The sequence below is a fragment of the Lissotriton vulgaris genome, chromosome 6 (assembly GCF_964263255.1).
Source record: "Lissotriton vulgaris chromosome 6, aLisVul1.2, whole genome shotgun sequence".
Lineage (NCBI taxonomy): Eukaryota > Metazoa > Chordata > Amphibia > Caudata > Salamandridae > Lissotriton > Lissotriton vulgaris.
The window spans coordinates 255,922,902-255,942,869 of NC_141694.1; the positions used below are offsets into that span (position 1 = coordinate 255,922,902).

The 19,968-nt window shown below is 44.7% G+C and overlaps 1 protein-coding gene across 1 annotated transcript in view; it reads left to right on the plus strand.

Moving 5' to 3' along the window:
• The window catches only part of WDR35 (WD repeat domain 35), a 531,383-nt gene that overhangs the window by 95,480 nt on the left and 415,935 nt on the right, over nucleotides 1-19,968 (plus strand). The window contains exons 8-10 of the mRNA XM_086926288.1: nucleotides 2,787-2,932; nucleotides 6,578-6,703; nucleotides 16,779-16,964. Coding sequence (XP_086782414.1) covers nucleotides 2,787-2,932; nucleotides 6,578-6,703; nucleotides 16,779-16,964 — 458 coding nt within the window. The remainder of the gene's footprint in view (nucleotides 1-2,786; nucleotides 2,933-6,577; nucleotides 6,704-16,778; nucleotides 16,965-19,968) is intronic.

The following is a 19,968-nucleotide window of genomic DNA, read 5'->3' on the forward strand; positions in this document are numbered from 1 at the left end:
TCCAGGGAAGCTGCAGCGGATCTGTCTTGGTGGGGCGTGGAAGGCAATCTGTCACAAGGAAAGCCTTTTCAGCTGCCTCCATCGGTGGCCACAGTGATATCGGATGCATCCACTCTAGGGTGGGGTGCTCATCTGGGAGACCTGGAGGTCAAAGGTCTTTGGTCTCCGGAGGAAAGGTTGTTTCACATCAACCTTCTGGAATTGAGGGCGATACGTTTGGCGCTCAAGGCCTTCCTCCCTTCCCTTCGCGGTCGTTCGGTTCAGGTTCTAATGGACAACACGACCGCGATGTGGTACATCAACAAGCAGGGAGGAGTAGGGTCGCAGTGTCTCTGCAGAGAGGCTCTGCGTCTCTGGTCCTGGGTTCAGGACCATCAGATTTGTCTGGTGGCAAATCATCTGGCCGGGGTTCTGAACGTGCGTGCAGACAGTCTCAGTCGGCAGTTCTCTGCCGACCACGAGTGGAGGCTTCACCCGGAGGTTGTTCACGACATCTTTCGGATGTGGGGGACTCCTCGGGTGGATCTATTTGCCACTCGCGAGAATGCTCACTGCCCTTCATTCTGCAGTCTCCAGTATCCGATGCAAGGAGCATTGGGGGACGCGTTTCAGTTGAGTTGGGGAGTTCGACTCCTTTACGCGTTTCCCCCCATACCTTTGATTCCTCGGGTTCTGAGGAAGATTCGTCAAGACCGGGCCCAAGTCATATTGGTTGCTCCGGATTGGCCAAGAAGGGTGTGGTATTCGGACCTACTCCACCTATCCTCTCACCCGCCGCTCCGTCTCCCTCACAGGGCAGACCTCCTCTCTCAGTTGGAGGGGCAGGTTCTACACCCCCACCTCCAGACATTACACCTTCATGCCTGGAGATTGAACGGGGCAACTTGAGTTCATTTTCTCTCCCTCACGAGGTTGTGGATGTTATTCTCTCTGCCAGGCGTGACACCACTAAGTCCATATACTCCTATAGGTGGACTAAATTTGTTTCTTGGTGCAGGGAGAGGGATGTTGACCCTTTGAAGGCTCATTTGTCTAATATTTTACAATTTGCCCTTTATCTGGCACAGCAAGGTTTGGCTGTGTCCACGGTCAAGGGTTATCTTTCGGCCTTATCGGCGTTTTTATGTTTGCCGGATCAGCCTTCTCTCTTTAAATCTCCGGTGGTTTTGAGATTCTTGAGGGGTCTTTTGAATATGTTTCCTCCTACTCCTTTTATTGTTCCTCATTGGGATTTGAATCTTGTGCTGACCTTTTTAATGGGTTCTCCCTTCGAACCCTTGCACAAGTGTCCATTGAGGCTTCTCTCTTTTAAAACAATTTTCCTCGTTGCAATCACCTCGGCAAGGAGGGTAAGTGAGCTTCAAGCTCTAAGTTCCAAACCCCCATTCCTGACCATTCATGCAGAAAGGATGGTTCTTAGGACCAGGGCTGCTTTTCTGCCTAAGGTGGTGACTCCTTTCCATCTTGGGCAGTCCATTACCCTTCCTACCTTCTATCCTCCCCCTCACCCGTCTAAGGAGGAAGAGAGGCTGCATCGCCTGGACCCTAAGAGGGCGGTGTCTTTCTATCTGGACCGGACTAAGGACTTCCGGGTGGACGACCAGCTGTTTGTTGGCTTTGCTGGCTGCAAGAAGGGCAGAGCGGTGCACAAGCGCACTCTTTCCAGGTGGATAATCCTGTGCATCAAGATCTGCTACTCCCTTGCGGGTAAGGACCCTCCTGAGGGTATTAGAGCTCATTCAACTAGAGCAAAGTCTGCAACATCTGCTTTGTCTAGGGGTGTACCTGTTGAGGATATTTGCAGGGCCGCGACTTGGGCCTCCCTCCACACTTTCGCGAAGCATTACTGCTTGGATACCGAGGTGAGGAGGGATGGCCACTTCGCGCGTTCTGTCCTCCAAGACTTCCTGGTGTAGCAGAGTGGACACCCTCCTCCGGGAGTGGGGACTGCTGTGGGAATCTATTCACAAGGTGAGGAATCCACACGGCAGATGTATCTATCAGAGGAACAAGTTACTTACCTTCGGTAACGCTTTTTCTGGTAGATACTATATCTGCCTGTGGATTCCTCACTGACCCACCCGCCTCCCCGTTGTCTACTCTGCTATACCTGGTCTTTCTGTATATATGATTGTAATACTGTTGTATTGATTTGGTTCTATTTGTACTGTGTACATTGTATATTTGCATATTTGCTATCGTTGGTCCGTCCGTGTGCCTCGAAGGCACGGAAAAAAGGGCGGAACTGACGTCATCACGCCGGCGTGGGCCTGATATGGGGTCGATGACGTCAGACGGAGTCACGCGCGATGCCGTGCTCCGGTGACGTCGTCCACGTCGGCGTGCTACGAAGAAAATTTCCGAACGTTGCTGACGCAAGGGGGATATTCACAAGGTGAGGAATCCACAGGCAGATATAGTATCTACCAGAAAAAGCGTTACCGAAGGTAAGTAACTTGTTCGTTTTGCTCACCTCTTTCATAACGTTTATATGTATGATTGTGGTGTAACAGATTGCCTCACTTTGGTACAATGCTAGCCCAAGGTTATCGTGACTCCATTATTGTACCATTTTAGAATTTGTACATCTCAATCTGACTCGCATACTGATACACATTTTTACTATAAAATGTACCAAAGTTTCTCTAAAACCCACCCATGAATCTCCTTGAATTTGCATTTCAAAATGCTCTTACACTTGCTAGTGTGTATTTTGCTCACTTCAATGGTGTTTTGTTTGCATTACTTAGTTGTTTATAACCTTTTTCTACGCATTTTCTTTGTAGATCCCATTCTGATTGACACCTGCATGAATGTAGTGAGTATTCAGTGGAACTGTAGTGGAAGTGTTTTGGCTGTAGCGGGTTCTCAGAAGGCTTCCGGCATGGATAAAGATGTGAATACAGTGCAGTTTTACACACCGTTTGGAGAGGTAAATGTATTTTGTACTTCTAAAGCCAAGGAACGTCTTTTTAACTATCTATTTCTTTCATGTCAGCTCCCATTTCTGCCTGAAGGAATGCGGGAACACGCAGAATGGATTTTGTATGAACACATCTGTGCACGGAGTCCCATTTATAGTAAATTTCTTTTGTAGTTTTTTTATAGGACATTTCTTCCTATTGTGAAGGTTTTACATCATGCTAAAATTATTTATCAGTAATATTCATGTTTCTGCCTACATCATCAAAGTGTTTGTTGTTTGAGATGAATGGGCTCCCTTTTAAAAAATATATATATATAAGATTTCTCTGATGTAAAAGGGCATTCATGAGATCCTCACATCCTTTACCTCCTGTGAACTGGCCCTAGCACGCCAGGGATTGAGCAAATAGCACCTCTGCGAATGTGTGTTGCAAGTACTAAAATGAGAAAGGCGGAATGAAAGCAATACAAAAAAAAGTAGTATTATTAGCTCCAGTTTCACTTTTATCTTCCCGTTTGTGTGTCTTGGGTGTAAAACATAGCGTAATTTCTTCCCCAAATGCAAATAAAGGAACTCATGCCACATTCATATAACAAAGCGTCTTGTTCACTGCGTAAAATGGAAGCAAAGGCAAAGTTAGGTGAACCTTGACACCAGTGGTTAATTTGTAAAAAAAATTAGTGCTGGGGTTCTCGTCAGGGGACAGCTTGCACCAGCCCATTGTTCCTAATAGCACCTCCTATAACTGAACTAACTACTAACCATGAAACCCTACAAGTGGTGAGAGGATGTGGTATAAGGGCTAGTGCTGCCGACTTAGGAGCTGGGGAACCAGGTCCGAGTCTCGGCATCGGCTCAACTTTCTGTGATTCTGGGTAAATCACGTAATCTCCCTGTGCCTACCAAAAAATGAATGTTTTCTTAACGGGTACTCAAGAAAAGCGCTCCAATACCTTTGGATCGAGTTCGACCTATAAGCACCGGTGTGGACGATTAAGTGCAGGTGCATCAAAAGCACTCCAATACCTTTTGTTCCATTTCGCGCTACAGTGTTGAAACAACCTGCTCATATTAAGCATTGCTTGACACGCAGGTCAAGAGTAGGTGAATCAAAAGAAAATTACCAAACCACTGGCTGGTAGTTAGACAACTAATACTGTAATTGTCTTCACACAAAAATACTCTGAAGGACCCTGACAAAGAAAAACTCTTGTCACTTGCTCAAAACCGAAATTACCTAACAAGGGCCAATAATTACCATTCCCCGTCATATGTGGAACAGTGCAGGAAGTACAGACAACTCATGGCTTTGACAAATAGCTATTTTATATCAGGTTGGTCGAAAAGTGAACAAAATAATGCAAACTTTTCTGAAACCTTGAACAAATGAAGGTGCTAATTCATTTCAAACATACAAAAGGCGATGGGAGGAATGCTTGCAATATGTCTAACCTTTGGCAATTGCTCGGGTAGAATTCCAACCTGTTATTATTTTTCCCACTATTCCACCTCAGTCTGGACCCAGCCACATGCAAATCCGCTGAACCCTGCTCGAAAGGAACAGTCCAGTCTGAACTGCCAGCTCCCCTAAACCGAACACAAGCAACCCAAGACTGGCTTCGCCCTTACTGGGGCTTATCAGTCGAGTGTAGCTTGGTTCAAGTGGCTTGGTGAGCATGGGAACCACGACTGGGCATATCTTTCGCCACTTATGCTATTACATCAAACACACAAAGGTGATGGGAGGAATGCTCGCAATAAGTCTAACCACTCGCTCGGGGTGGCATTCCAATCCATCATTCTTTTGCCCACCATGCCGCCTCAGTTTCAACCCATCCATATGCAAATCGTTCTCGACTCTGCTCCAGGAGGAAAAGGCCAGTCCTAACTGCCAGGCCAGGCCCTCCTTGACCCATAACACAAGCAACCCAAGACTGTCTTCGCCCTGATTGGGGATCGATAGTCTAATGTGGCTTGGGTCAAGTGGCACCAAGCTGCACCCAACTGTTGTTCTATTCTGGTGTCTTATACTGGATCTGGTGATTGGTTCTAGAAGACAAATGTATTCTATTTTTCTTGAAAAATAACAACAAACCACACAAAAAAAGAGAGTACTATTGATTTAGCAACCAGAAAAAACTCTTTCACAAACCGTTTTATAATGGAGGGAATAAAGAAAATAGCAAGAATACAGGAAGCTAGGCTACCACCTTTGGAGTAGGCCAGGGCGGAGTTTGAAGAGACCCAAAAATTCCACTGCACTACGTGGAGTTCTGCAAGCGGTGGAGTGTGTTAGGACACGCCGTTCACGCTTATTTTTAACTACAGGAGTTTGTCCCACGCTTGAAAATCTGTGCGAAAGACACTAGCTCTAGTGCAAGAGGGCGCTACTTCTGTCTGCTGCTAAAGTAGATTGTCTACTCGAGCGGCAGCTTCCTCAACGCTAAAGAATGGTTGCGGCCATCCGGGACCGCCACGTTGAGAAATCTCGCTGGGAGTTGGTCTAACGTTGGATTTACCTTAAGGTTGGCGGGCACAATTGAGTAAAAAACATTTTCGGAACACTGTGTGCTTCGTGGAGCGTGGAGTACAGAAAACTCCGCAAACGGATTGGAGTTCATCGTCCAGGTATACTCTGGAGCCTGGAAAACAGGTGCTACTTCTTTAAAGAAGTACATCTTGCCAGTTTCCCATCAGTATCCAGTCATACCCTATAAGTGTCAGTTAGGTTAGTTCTGTGTTTCTGATCCTGTGCAGAAGTCCTGAAGGGCTCAGCTCTGCCCTTTTTGGCTAGTTATGGATAAAAAATATATATCCTCACGTTTCATATCTTTTGTTGCTTCTAAACCATTTTGTACCACAAAAGTACTGTTGTTCTTAATGAAAGAAAGCTTCTTCTCTTCTGCTCGACTTGGCAGAAGGCAAACAGCGGTCGAACCTAACCACTGAAAAAGGCTTACAGTGTTATGTTTTGTATGGAGAAGAAAAAGATAATTACTAGTCATCATACTTCTCCTCCATCGTAGTCTTCATTAACGTCATAAGCAACCTGCCTTGCTCTCCAAGGAGAGGGACAAAAAAAATGTCTCTTTTCTGTTAAGGATCGCAAGCATCAGTAAAATTCAAACGGATCTACTCCCACTGATAGGTGTTATGGGATTCCTGAGGTCTGTGGTTCCTTAAATAATCAGATTTCCAGACTATAAACACTGTAGCCTATCTATCTACATTCTCCCTATTTTCCTACATTTTTCCTTCTAAAAAAAAGGGTTGTGAAAATGATTTTTATTGTTATCATTTTTATCTCTAAAGGGTGACTGCCTATGTCATGAAAATCGAATTTAAAAGGAAAGCTTTTTGCATATAAATTAAAAGTACTTTGGATCCCGCTTCTGGGCAGAACTGTTTAGTATTTATGACTTTATTGTAGATTCTACTGAAAGAGAACTATGATTACTAGTAATTAATGTTTTCTTCTCTATACAAAACTACAAAACATAACACTGTTTGCCTTTTTCAGTGATTAGGTTCCACCGTTGTTAAAATTAAAATGTCTGAAAGGACGGTTGCATGTTCGACATCTTTTTTTTTTTTTTTTGTTGATGTCTATAATGTCCAGCAAGTGTACTTACACAATATTGAATTTTCCAGCATCTCCGTACTCTGAAAGTTCCTGGAAAACAGATGGCGGCAATATCTTGGGAAGGAGGAGGACTACGAGTTGGCCTAGCTGTTGATTCTTTCATATATTTTGCAAATATTAGACCTGATTACAAGGTAAGTAATTGACGTAGAAAATGGAATCACGTAAATTACTTTCAGCCTGTGAGCAGCTGACCTGGATTTTGTTAGTGTTACATTTTTGTACGTGGGGTTAAACGTATTTGCAAGGCTGGTAGCCATGATATCCTCCCCATCAATAGCCCATGGAGAAACCTGATCTTTGGGGTGCAGGGCAAGTTCTGATTTACCTCCTGAATGCAGCCAGACTGCAATTGAGACGATTAGTATGTGACCTTCAAACCCACATCCCACTGATCATTTATTGCGTTCTCTCTTCCTTTACTGCAAAAGGCATTGATAGTGCCTGTGAAAATGTTTCTCTGATTGAATGTGGAATTTGAAAGAGACCAAAATGTGGCATGGTAGTGTTCTATAAATTCAGGCCACCACATAGGCCACGGACGGAGGAGGAAGCACAACAAGGCTGGGGGTTGATTGGACCCCTAAAATACCCTTCGATCTAGTGTTGGCCCATGAGGCACTGTTCCTCATCATAATGAGCATACTACATGAGTATCTTACTACATTGCAAGGGATGTGTATTAAAATATAAAGTATATATACATACACATTGATCCTTTTTTTCACCTTTTTGTAAATAAACCCATAGTGGCGACACACTAGTGAGTGACAGGGGGATCTCTTACCCCGGTCCCGACGAAGGGGCATGTCGCCCGAAACATGTCAACCCACACAGGAAAGTAAGCCCATAAACCCGCTTACCCTTTCCGACACCACCTTTTTTAATAATACCAGCCATTGTTTATTAAATAGTTTTTGTATCACTAGGACAGGTGTTTTTTAACATCACTTGTCTATCACCCCTGACCCCACTGACACTCACTCCATTCACTCACATAGCACCCACAATTTAAAAAGGTGCTCCAGCGTAGTCGCTTGTCGCAGCACTGCCCCGTCCGGCAGCCGGGCGGGAAGACCCCGATGATGAAGCATGACACCAAGGGCCCTTTTGGTGTGTGAGGGGTATTTTAACCAAATGTGTGTATTCCAAGGTCAACAGGATACACACTAACCCCCTTTTTGAGATGGGCCCTTTTTGATTACAGGTACCTATAAGCATTGCCATAGCCAATAGGACTCGCATTAGGAAAGTGTAAGCTATTGGCTTTGTGAATAACAATGCTATTAACTTCTATATTTTCAAGGCCAACACATATTTAAAAAAATGTGTCATTTACAATACCAATAGCTCACACTTTCCTAATGCGAGACCTATTGCATTGTAAATGCTTGTTTCTCTGGTCCTTGGACAGCCAGAGGTAGCAGGGTAAATTCCCTGATTGTGATGACCGCTCCCTACTAGGGTCCCAGGGCCTTGGACACTGTTGTCAAGTACTTCTGTAGTAAACTGCACTTTCCAGGGGTAGTTTGGTTGACGAATCAAGTCTTACTCGAGGAGTTGGTGTCCGATTTTTAAACCCTGATACAGAATGACACAGTAATCAGACTCTTTAAATATTAATATCTCGAAGTGTCCGTCTATGCCTTACTATATTGTAAAGAAGTTTTTATTTACATACCAGAATAGACTCCACAACTTACCTCTCACAGACTGTGCTGTGACTTTTGGAATCGTCAATAGACACAAAACTAAACATGTGTACCCCCAGTTAGAGGCGCTGGGGAAATTATGCTGCATTAGGACAAGTAATAGGGTATAGGAAGAACGCCTGATCAATTAGTTTTGCTTCAAACTGCTGTTAATCATTGGCACTTTCAAAGCCACAGTCTGGGTTGACTCTTGTGCAGGTGATGCACATGCATCACTTGCACAATTTTTGAGATTGTGTAGTAAATGGATTCTTTATGTAAAGCAATATGATTAATGCCCCTCAGTGATTTGTAAAAGGAAAGTATAAGATTGGAAACATGATGTCCTGCTGACATACAGTGATCTGACACGCCAATCATAAAGCCCTTTATTTGCCATCAGGTGGAGACAAACATCAACACGCATTTCTTTAAACAATAGTTACATGTAGTTTGGGTCAGCTAGGCCCTCCATTCACCTGATTTTGATCTTAACAGAACCATCTCCCAAACTAGTTCTCTGTCTAGCTTGGTCACCATTTGGTTCAGAAACGTTTAGAGAACAAAGATCGCCATAGAAACTGTCCTCTGTGTATCTCTTGTACCCACAAGAAGAATCATTATTTCGAAGCTGTTTATACCTCTGGCTTGTAAGCTGGCTATACAAAGGATGTCCTAATGCTGCAGCTCTGCTCATTTACTCCCATATTAACTGTGTTTATCTAAACCAGTGGTCTTTAAACTTTTTAAGGCCGCACCCCCAGTATAAATAAAAATAATTAGGGGCCCCCTCAGAGTTTCCCACAATTATTCCATTCAATTTGCAATGGTTAAGTATGTCTTAAACATTACAGTTATGTTAAACCTTTTAAAAGTGCCCCATTACAGAGTTGCCGACTGCTGATCGTTTCTTTTTAGCTTAAAACAAAGCACTGCTATCAGCATGATGTTTTTATTGACATGAGCCTGGTGCCCCCCTGGGATTAGTCGAGGCCCCTCTAGAGGGGCCCAACCCCAGTTTGAAGACCCCTGATCTAAACCAATGAATCTGTCTTTTAGTCTTCTCCATAAAACCAAGAGTCAGGGATGACTCTCTTCAGTCTTCCTACCCTTAATTCCAGATGTAATATTAGGTATACCATGGACAAAACTGATGAATGAAAATATCTCTACATCTCTTCTCTGTGAATGAGAGGAAAGCCATGAGAGGAATTTCCACACTACCCATTGCTAGCTAATGTTTTACTAGCACAATGTTTAGGGTATCTTTGTGGACCACTCCACTGTTCGCTTTATTCTCTGTACCCTGGAGGAATGTACAGCCTGCTGTGAAATTCCTAGGGCTACTTCATGAACAATTTAGAACATATTTATATGAATTATGGTAGTGACACTAAAAATAGGAAAATACAAAATTATTTATTGCAGTACAAAATCATTAAAAATGTAAGACTTTTATATCACAGAAAAACTATGCAACATTCTAACTATAATCAGTCATCCATGCACCCATACTACATTCTAAAGGTTTTTATACAGTGTCAGCATACTAAGATAATTGAATGTCTGACCAAAGACACACACATGATGAATGATTAACACATAGAATCTCATGGATTTCTATAATTGTAGGGTGGTTTCCAAGATGTTTCAACGCACGTTTCAGCAGAGAGATGCCTTCTTCAGAAGACCAACCTCCAATACAATTTTTAGAATACTAGCTGCCACGTATGTCTACCCAGGCAGAGCGCGAGTTGCAGTGTAAGACAATATAATGAATACAGGGCCCCTAACGATATGCACAACGTGATGCACTATTGCTCGGGAAGGAGCCCGAAGGGGTGTGGAACTTCCAGAGGTCTGGATCCTACAGAATCACGTAATTAAAATATAATGGATATAGTAGGCGAGCTGCCATTCCCCAGTGATACAGGCATAATATGCAGTAGATAACTGATGAATCGTAACTGTAGGCGTATCCTAGCGACTTCTCCGCAAGCGCGACCGGTGACGGCTAGTTTGCAAGCACCAAAAAAACAAACAAAAACATTTACAGCTTGGTCAGGAACCCTACAACTGTTATTTGATTGGTAATTTGTTACAACATAATGCAATAGGAAGTGAAATAAAAATAAAAGAAAGGAAAATTTACTTTTGTTTTAGGTCCAGGACACTAAACCCTTATACATAGCTTCTAGTTCTCTGAGCAGTTGCCTATGATATCCCCGCTTTTGAAATAAGTTTCGGAAATTGATGGGGGGAGGGACTATGGATACCATCCTTATAATTGTTTAATAGATAATACTTTAAAGATCACTGCCTGCTTTCACAAGTAGGTGATTACATTTCTACTTGGGGATAGCGCTTGTGTGCAAAGTGCTTAGGGACCTAGGTCAATTCAACACAGGAAGATCATAGTTTTAGCCCCCTTGTGGGCGAGCATCACATCCTGGATTTTCTACATAGAACACTCACAGGCGTTTTTATTTATTTATATGCATCCTCACTATAGCTTCTTTTTCAATGCTAGTTCACTGAGCTTCATCTCTCCTCCCACTCCTCTCTCGCCACCCTGCTTGAGGCAAGTGCTGTTGCCAAGGTTGGTCTGAATCACTGCCTGCCGTGCAGTATGCTGTTCATGTTTTAAGGTATTGTCACATCTGCCTTGTTTTGATTTCCTGTGTGCAGCTGATACATCTTCTGCTCATACTGCTGAGCTGGAAAAGATCCACTGCTGTATTTTCCATGGCGACTTAAAGTGCAAGATCCCCAAAACACGATTTGTTAAAATAATTTTTATTTTTCAACAGGTAACATTTTCTATTAGTTTTTTTGCTTTAAAACGTGAATCCAGTCAACAAAATTACATTGGCTGAAAACAAAGCTTACTAAAACCATGTTATCCCTTAGACTGCCTTAGTGTTTGTGCACCTCTGTGCCAGACCTTTTTAAAGAAAAAAGTGGCAGTAGGTTGTTTAAATTCATGTACCTCTTTGGTTTCTGTAAACACCCTTACAAACCATATAGTTTCTCTGTCACATTCTGGGCAATGTATTGGTCCAAACACCGCATAAATATCACATTGCAGCCTGATTATATAATGACAAATGTAGAGATACTCTCTTTTTTTTTTTTTTGGCAAATGTGAATCCAGGCACGCTAACCAAGGAATGGTTGCCTGGAATGTCAGGAGTGCAGCAGTTTAAAATATTTGTCTGTTGTTTAAAATGGGGGTCTCTAATTGGCAGAGGTAAGTACCTTTGTCCAAGTAGGGACCCTTGCTTCTACTCAGGGTAAGGGAGATACTCTGTAGCTCACCCCTTGGTAGTTTGCCTATGGGATATGCCCGTCTGCTTGTGCCAATGTGTAAAGTATTTGTACTTAAAACACACACTAACACAGTGAAAACACCACAAATAGATACCACACCAATTTAGAAAAATAAGATATCTTTATATAACCAAAACAAGATCAAAACAACAAAAATCCAACATGCATATATAAAAATAGCACTCAAAAACAGTTACTTGCAGAAATAGAACTTGTAGAAACAAATAGTTCCACCTGGGGCTAGTGCGACGTTGTGACGGGCATAAATTCAAAGTAGGGCGCCGACCGCGATGTACATGGCGTCGGGCACGGAGTTAGGCGTACCCTCAAACAACAGTACCTTGAAAAACGCAGTCTATGGACGATGCACCGTGTAGTGGTGGTTAGGTGTCGGTGCCTATGCCGGTTCCCTGGTTGCAATGGGGGAGGTGAGGCATTGGGTCCGCGTAGAGGCGACATGTCGAGTCCAGGAGAGGGGCAGTCAGTGGTGAGGCGTCGGTTTCGGTGAGCGAAGTCGAAGAGTTAGTGAAGTCACCCTCGTCAGTTATCGGCTCCGTGATACGGGTTGCTGGCGGTGATGGCGCCGGTACGAGGGATGGCGTCGGGAAGGCCGGCAACAGCAGGCGTCAGCAGGTGTCGTAGGGCGTGGGAGCTGCAGTGCAGGCAAGGCGGTGCGTTGTGCACTTCATGAACTGTGCCCCTTGCCTCGGTGCGGTCGTGGCATCACTGGCGGCATCACTGGCAGCGTCGCTGATGGCGTCAGAGTTGTTTTTCTTGCTTTCTTTCCGTTTCTTCCAGCTCCAAACAGCAGGAACAACCTCCAGAGGCCCAAAACTGGAATAGGCACCTCCTGACCGGTCCGATCTCCCAGCAGTGTAGTTCAGGGGAGCTGGTGGGGAAGTCTTTGTCTCCCTATGATTTCAGAACAGGAGGTCAACACACACAAGCCAGTGGAGATTCTTCTTCAAGCAGGTTCTCAGCAAAGTTCCAATCTTTGTCCTCTTCCTTGACAGAAGCAGCAACAGCACGCCAACCTAGCAAAGCACACAGCAAAGAAGCAGTACTCCTCCTTACAGCTCTCAAGCTCTTCTCCTTGCCAGAAGGTTCCTCTTGTGTCCAAAAGTAATCTGATTCTTCGGGGTTTAAGGTCCAATACTTATACCCCATTTAGTCTTTGCTCTCTTTGTGGCAATGGTTTCAGAGGCGAGTCCTAACCAGTTCATTCCACTCTAGTACAGCATCACTACAGGAGGATTCATCATTGTGCAGAGGGCAAAAGTACCTCACATCACCCTCATGAGAGTGGTAAGACAGTGTTTGACTGTTTCTGTCACTCAAGCTACACTCTTCTGGGTGGTCTCCATACTCACATACGAGGGCTTCTACCATGGGGGAAACCCTCTCCCTGCACCCTTCATTTAGAGACAGTAGAGTGTCCCTCCCACCACTAGGAATATGATCCCTTGTGCCATTTCCCCAATCCACCTCGGGGACACTGTGCACCATTGGGGCTACCAAGGGAAAAGAGGAGGATAAAAACATAGCTTCAGCTAAGGTCCAATTTTAATAGAGTCCTGTCCTAGTGGATGTGAGTACCTATCCAGAGGCAATGACCCTGACTGAAGGATGTAAGGAAAGAGTAGGCCTGCAAGAGGTCACCCAGTTTTCCCTATATCCTTCCTTGTTGGACAAGCCCAGAAAACTCACCAAGAGTGGGATTGAGTCTCCTTGACGTATTAGCTTGGGGTTGGGGTTGTGTAGGAAAAAAGGCTTTTTGTAGGTTTCAACCCATTCTTTGCCCCCATTTGGACTACCAACTGCTGGGTTATGACTCTGAAAGTGTGCTGAAACCTGCTAACTAGGCCCCAATGTTTTCTCCTTAAAACACAATGTAGCAAATTGGTGCTCCCAATTGGCAAGGACTTTAGCTCGCTTATAAGTCCCTAGTAAAGTAGTACCAAGGGTACCCAGGGTATGGGTGTTAAAGGGGTCACCTGGGCCAGAAGCACTATTTGTACCTTCCTGAGTGACCCAAGTAAACAGATGACAGCAGGCCTGCCATTGCAGACTGCAAGAACAGCGCAAACTGCTCCAAATCAACTTGCCCTCACCATGAGTGGCATGGCCAAAGCACTACCTTAGTCACACCTAAGGTAGACCTCTTAAGCCCAGTAGGCAGGGTACAGCATATTGAAGGTGTGGACATATGAATGCAAGTTTATATGTCCCTATATTAGCCCTTTACATTAAGGCCTACTATAAGTGTTTAGCGGTTCATAGGATAACATGGGCTAGCAACTTGGCACACTTGAGGTTGCCAGCTCCAAATGGTACCTCCAACTATGCTCAACTTTGGCATCAAACAAATTGCCTCCTCACTCCTGGCACAGTACCAGTGTCCAGGTTGATGTGGCATGCACGCAGGTTGCTACCTAAGAGGTTGCCCAGCTGGTTAGACCAGTCTTTCCTGTGCTCTGGTTGGCAGCCTGCAGCTGCCACTGCCCAGACTGGAATCTGACCCCCCGGCAGGATGTGTGAACACTTACAGGAGTGAAAAACAGTAGCCTGGATGGGAAGGAGACCGCACCTCCCTCCCAGACAGGATGGTCAGTGAAGTGGCACATCAAGGCAGTGACCTCCAAAGCATACACCACTTCGGTTATGCAAGCAGACTGCCTCACAGAGGAGGAAGCAGCCTCCTCCTGCCCCTAGGCACATTTGCACCTGGGCAGGCGGGGAAATGTAGCTAGTCTGGAGGTGTACACCCCAGAAGGCTAGCCATACCCCTAGGGTGGGCTGTCCGATCTGTACAGCCAAAGAGGGTTTCAGACATTTTTAGAAGTGGCAGAATAGAGGGTTCTGGGTAGAAAAGGTGACCCACATCCCTGGATGTGGTCATCTCAGGGGTGGATTAGGTGTAGGGGCTAACAGCGCATTGGCTATTTGCTCCCACATCCCTAACTCTCTTAAATCTAGGTTTTAACTGACACCCCTGACAACTAAACCTCTGTTCTGAATCAACCTGCATCAAAGAGGACAAAGAAGGGACCCGAGTCTGCGACACAGAACTGTACTTCCTTTACTCGATGCTGCATCAAAAGGGAACTCCACAGCATCTACGACCGACGTCAGTAGGTTATCTTAAGCCGACTTTTTGCATCCGTTTTCCCTTGGCACCGTCTGAGCGGTGATACCATGTCCCCAGCGGCTTTAATCGTCAAGGACAGCCAGGACAATTTAGCACCTGGGCTTCTCGAGCCAGGTAAAATCGAACTGACTGTGTTTTTTGGTCCTGGGACCAGCATCACCTTAACCCCCAGTGGTATCCATGCAACTTGACCTGCAGTTGACCAATTGTCACTAGTATAATTTCCCATTGACCGCAATGGTAACGTTTTGCTGTATTGAAATGCACTGATTTATTTTTCTTCCAAAATTCATAACTCCGGTTATACTGATTCAAGTTTGCTTGTTTTGGTGTCTAAATTTATATAAAAATCTGCTTTATGTGTATAAATTGGTGTTAGATGTCTTTTGAGTTGTGTCAATTACTTTTCGTCCATGTTGGTACTCTGACATGCTTAACACATGTTCCTCTAGTAAAGCTTGACCTCTCTTTGCCACACTACCAGGACTGAGCTGAGGATTTATTATTGTGAATCTAAGGACCATCTTTGGGATATTGTGAGAGTATTGCATGGTGTAGCCTAGCCAGGATCACCACATAATACTCCACCTTCCTTCAAACATCACATCACGTTAACAAAAGAGCATGTACTGAGTGCAAACATCAGTGAGCAGACACACTCAGCAGATTGATAAAGAAATTCCACGAAGGGGAGATAAATCAGCAACTACTTTACATCATCTTCAGATGTGAGTGCAAAGCAACGCAGGATCTCTTTGCAACCAGTCAGTCCTGCAAAATGCCAAGTGTATGCAAACTTGTAGAAGCAACCAGGGTGAGGGGGGACTATGCTTCCAATAGCATGGTCAGGAATCTTTGCCTATACTTTTCCTAAAATACCTATGGTTCCAGACGCATTGAACAAGACGGCGCCATTCCAAATCATACTAAGCCAGAAATGACCTGGACAATACTGGTTCACAGAGCTACCTCTTTCAGAATAGCATCATAATTCACACAAACAAATTTGTACCTCATCTAGATCGAAAGTACTTACACTTATTGATTTGGCTCCTATCCATTAGGAATATTTACATTCAGATATACCACAGAATTGTAAATAAATACCAGCTAAAACTAGAGAGGAGAACATTTACAGAACATATAAATTTAAATGTAAACATGTTATCTTTGTTATCTAGCTAATAATATTCACCCTATGCCTTCTCAGCCAGAACATTTGCTACCTTATCTGATACACATAGCACGAGCAGACCTTTCTCATGCGTCCTTTAAACTTTATTTTGCAGCTGTACCACAAGTTAGGAGATCTTCTGAAAAGGCATCCCTGTAGTCAAATAGAATTGTCATAGAGTATTTCAGAGGACTTTTTCGAGCTTACCCTCCTTTGAAGCATTTACCAACTCCATGGCAATTAAATACGGTATTATTTGGCTATTTATTATGCTGTGTGAACAGTCTGACATCATACTTCATTCAGAATTTGCTACGCGGCTCCCAGCTCTACGATGGAAAATGAAATGATTGAAGCGTGTGAAAGATACCAGTACTGGGGATTGTATTTCCTTTCAGTATCTTAAACTGGAGAACTTTGCAAATTGTATATTAGCATCATTATTTGTTATGTGCTCATTTAGCACTCCCACCATAATGCAGACATGTTAGGAGCGTGGATGTGTGGACACAGCTGGACCATAATCATCATTTTCAAAGTACCATTATTAAAGTCTTAAGTGTTAATGGTTGATTGAACAGGAGCTCTCGTAGAACGACTTAAACAGTAATTACTCATTCCTCTTCATACTTATGATTTTGATGAATTATGATAAAAGAAAGCAGGTACATCAAAGAAGGTTCAATTTGTCCTTCTACAATTTCTCCTTCTATGTTCAATGTATGATATATCCATTTTGTTTTCTGTAACTTTTTTTTGAGGGATAATGTGTTTGCATTTACCTATAAAAGTTTTGGCTTAGTCATATAGATTTCAAATGCCTTAAGTTAACTTGCCATTAACAATTTTGCTTTTTGTTCTTGCAGTGGGGATACTGCTGTAACACTGTGGTTTATGCGTACACCAAACCAGATCGACCGGAATACTGTGTTGTATTTTGGGAAACAAAAAACAACGAGAAATATGTTAAATATGTCAAGAGCTTGGTATCCATTACTACATGTGGAGATTTTTGTATTTTGGCAACTAAGGCTGATGAAAACCATCCCCAGGTAACGTAATGTTAGTTTACAATCCACTATTACAACTAATTCAATTTAAAGTGACATTGAATCGCATACCAGTCAAAATACACCAAAATTATTACTGGCACTGTTGAAGCTCATATATGCCTAGGACACCTGAACAGCAGTACCAATTTGTCATTGCAATTGCCAACCAAAAGCTTCATGTGGCCGGATTGTATAACACAGCCATCATTCTCAGCTGACTCAGAAGACAGCTAAATTCAGTGCTTCAAGGTCAGTGTTGGACAACATTATTTTATAATATAATTGAATATTAGGCTATTCCAAATGGCTGATTTCTGAATATAAAAAAATCTACTTCATATGGCCTGGGTACACGTAGGTCGCTTAATTTCGATACATGCATATATCCCAGTTTATGTTTATAAAAACAGTAGTTCACATGAAAATTAATCTCTTCAGAAGTTACGCCAGCCAGTATACCGAAGTAGTCTATGAGGAATTTTTTTTTTACTAGATACTTGCAGCCAGATTCATCAAGCAAAATTGCAATCGCAATAGCTGCGAATTAGCTATTGCGATCTTAATATAATGAAAAGCAATTCATGAAAGGAAAAAGCTAAAAATTGCAAAATCGCTAAAAAGTAATTGCGAATTCGCAAACTTCCGGAAGCTTCCAGGGGATAGTCGCTGTTGCAGGGGGGATCTCCCAGAGCACCATGTCCCGCTGCCTAAGGAGTTTCCTGGAGGCTATGCTGACCCGGCTACACCATTACATCACATTCCCGACCACCCAACAGGACTTGAATCAAACCAAGCTTCAGTTTTACAACATTGCACAATTCCCACATGTAATAGGATGCATTGACTGAACCCACATCCACATCTGCCCACCTGCACAAACCGAATGCATGTACCGGAACCGCAAGTCCTACCACTCCCTGAATATCCAGATGGTGTGCAACGGTAAGACAATCATCACGGACATAGTGGCACAATACCCGGGGAGCACACATGACTCCTTCATATTCCGGCACAGCGGCATGCACACACGACTGGCCAGGGGAGACTTTGGCGAAGGACACCTACTTGGTAAGTACACATGCCACCAAAATCTACACTGTGACCATGTAGCTGCGCATCACAGGCACTCACCCTCTGCTCCTTACATTCAGGTGACAGCACCTACGGTCTCCGTGAGTACCTCCTCACCCCATTCCTCAACCCTGCAACACCACAGCAACGGCGTAACAATGCTGCACACATAAGCACAAGAAATTGCATTGAGCGGACATTTGGCCTTTTGAAGTGCCGATTCCGCATACTTCACAAGACTGGTGGGGCCCTCAAATATGAGCCTGAGGTCTGTTGCCGCATCATGGCCGTGTGTGCAATACTCCACAACATTGCTACCAAGCGCAGGATACCTGTAGAGATCTATGGCAGTGAGTCGGAAGGGGACAACCGCCCACCTGCACATGTGCGGCATGCACGCTGGGAGAATCCTGCAGAAGGACACAGGCGCCGCAACCAAATCACTATTAACTGTTTCTAGTGCACCCACTCCCCTCACCCAACACTTCACTCATGCATGACAATTCAAATAACGACATGAGTCTGATTAACTGGTACGGAATATTTGTTATTGTTTTGTTCACAATAAATTTTCAATTTTTCACACTGTAACATGAGAGATATATTAAGTCATATGTTCCCATGTATTGTAGGAGGGCATGCTTGTCTCAGCAGCATGGCCCTTCATGGTACTTAAGAAATGGTCAATGGTGCCTCCGGGCGGACGCTCCCAGTCGTCTTTCCAGCTCTTCCTCAGGATTTGCCCGTGAGGCAGCAGTGGGCCTGGTGCTGCGGCGTGGTACTACCACCAGTGGCACAGATTGGCTGCTGTGGCTTAAGGTTGCCTCACTAGTGTCATCCCCCACACCCGCCTGGCCATGGCCAGTTGCCTGCAGACCCTGCACTGCAGTGGTAACTTGCTCAAGTGCCCTTGCGACATCCTGGCAGCTCTGGACCATTTGCACTTGCATGGCCAACGAGCGTCGTGAGAGCTGGGAGGTGGCATTCCCTATTAAGTAGTTTGACCTCGTGTACGCAGACAGGCGGGTCAGCAGCTGGCGGTGGCGGCGCTGGTTGACGTCCCGCTGGGTCAACATGGCCTGGGTGTTGGCCTCCACTGCAGCGGTCATCCTCTCCATCCTGTCTGACAGCTGTCCCACATTGCTAGAGGTCTTGTGCAGCTGTAGGTGAATTGCTGCGAGATGGCGGGCTTATTTCAGATGTATGCTGAGCATACGGCGCTCAATGGAGAGCCCAGGTGCCCGCACATTCACCCCCCTGGCAGCACGTGCCGTTGTTGTGCACGCCTCCCTCACCAGTCCGCTGGGTTCTCACAGCGGCAGTGCGGCGGGTTTGTCTACGTGCTGCAGCTGTTGTTGTCAGTCCCACTGGCATGTGTGTCACACGCTGCGGTTGTGGCGCGCCTGTTGGCGCTGAGGTGGCACTGTCCACAGGGGCAGGTGGTGGAACTACTGCTGGTGCTGCAGCTTGGCCTGATGGTCCTGGTTGAGGGGTTGGATGGACGTCTCCCTCGGTGTCCTCAGGATCATCAGCTATTTGCACTGCCTCACTGTCAGTGCTGGGTTCTGCAGCGCCACCTGTGATGTGAAGTGGACGGTAATTAATGACATGTATCTTGCACATAGAAGGTTGCTACATGCATGCAGGCTAACATTCTCTGACTGGCTGTAGGATTGACTCTCACTGGACAGGACTGGCTGTATGGGGCTAGATGGAAAGTGTGGTCAGACTACATGTCCCACAATGCAATAGGGCTATTCTGGTGTGAATGGTCTGCATGACTGGGGTTGCTGATGGGTTGCTCTAGGGTCATGGCCATTATCAGGGGACTGGGTCGCAGTCGCATTGCACTTACCTTGTGAATCTTGGGTGAGTCGGGAGGAGTCCAGCTGGGTTACCCCCACGCATGCCTGGGGGTTCAGGGTGTCTTCCA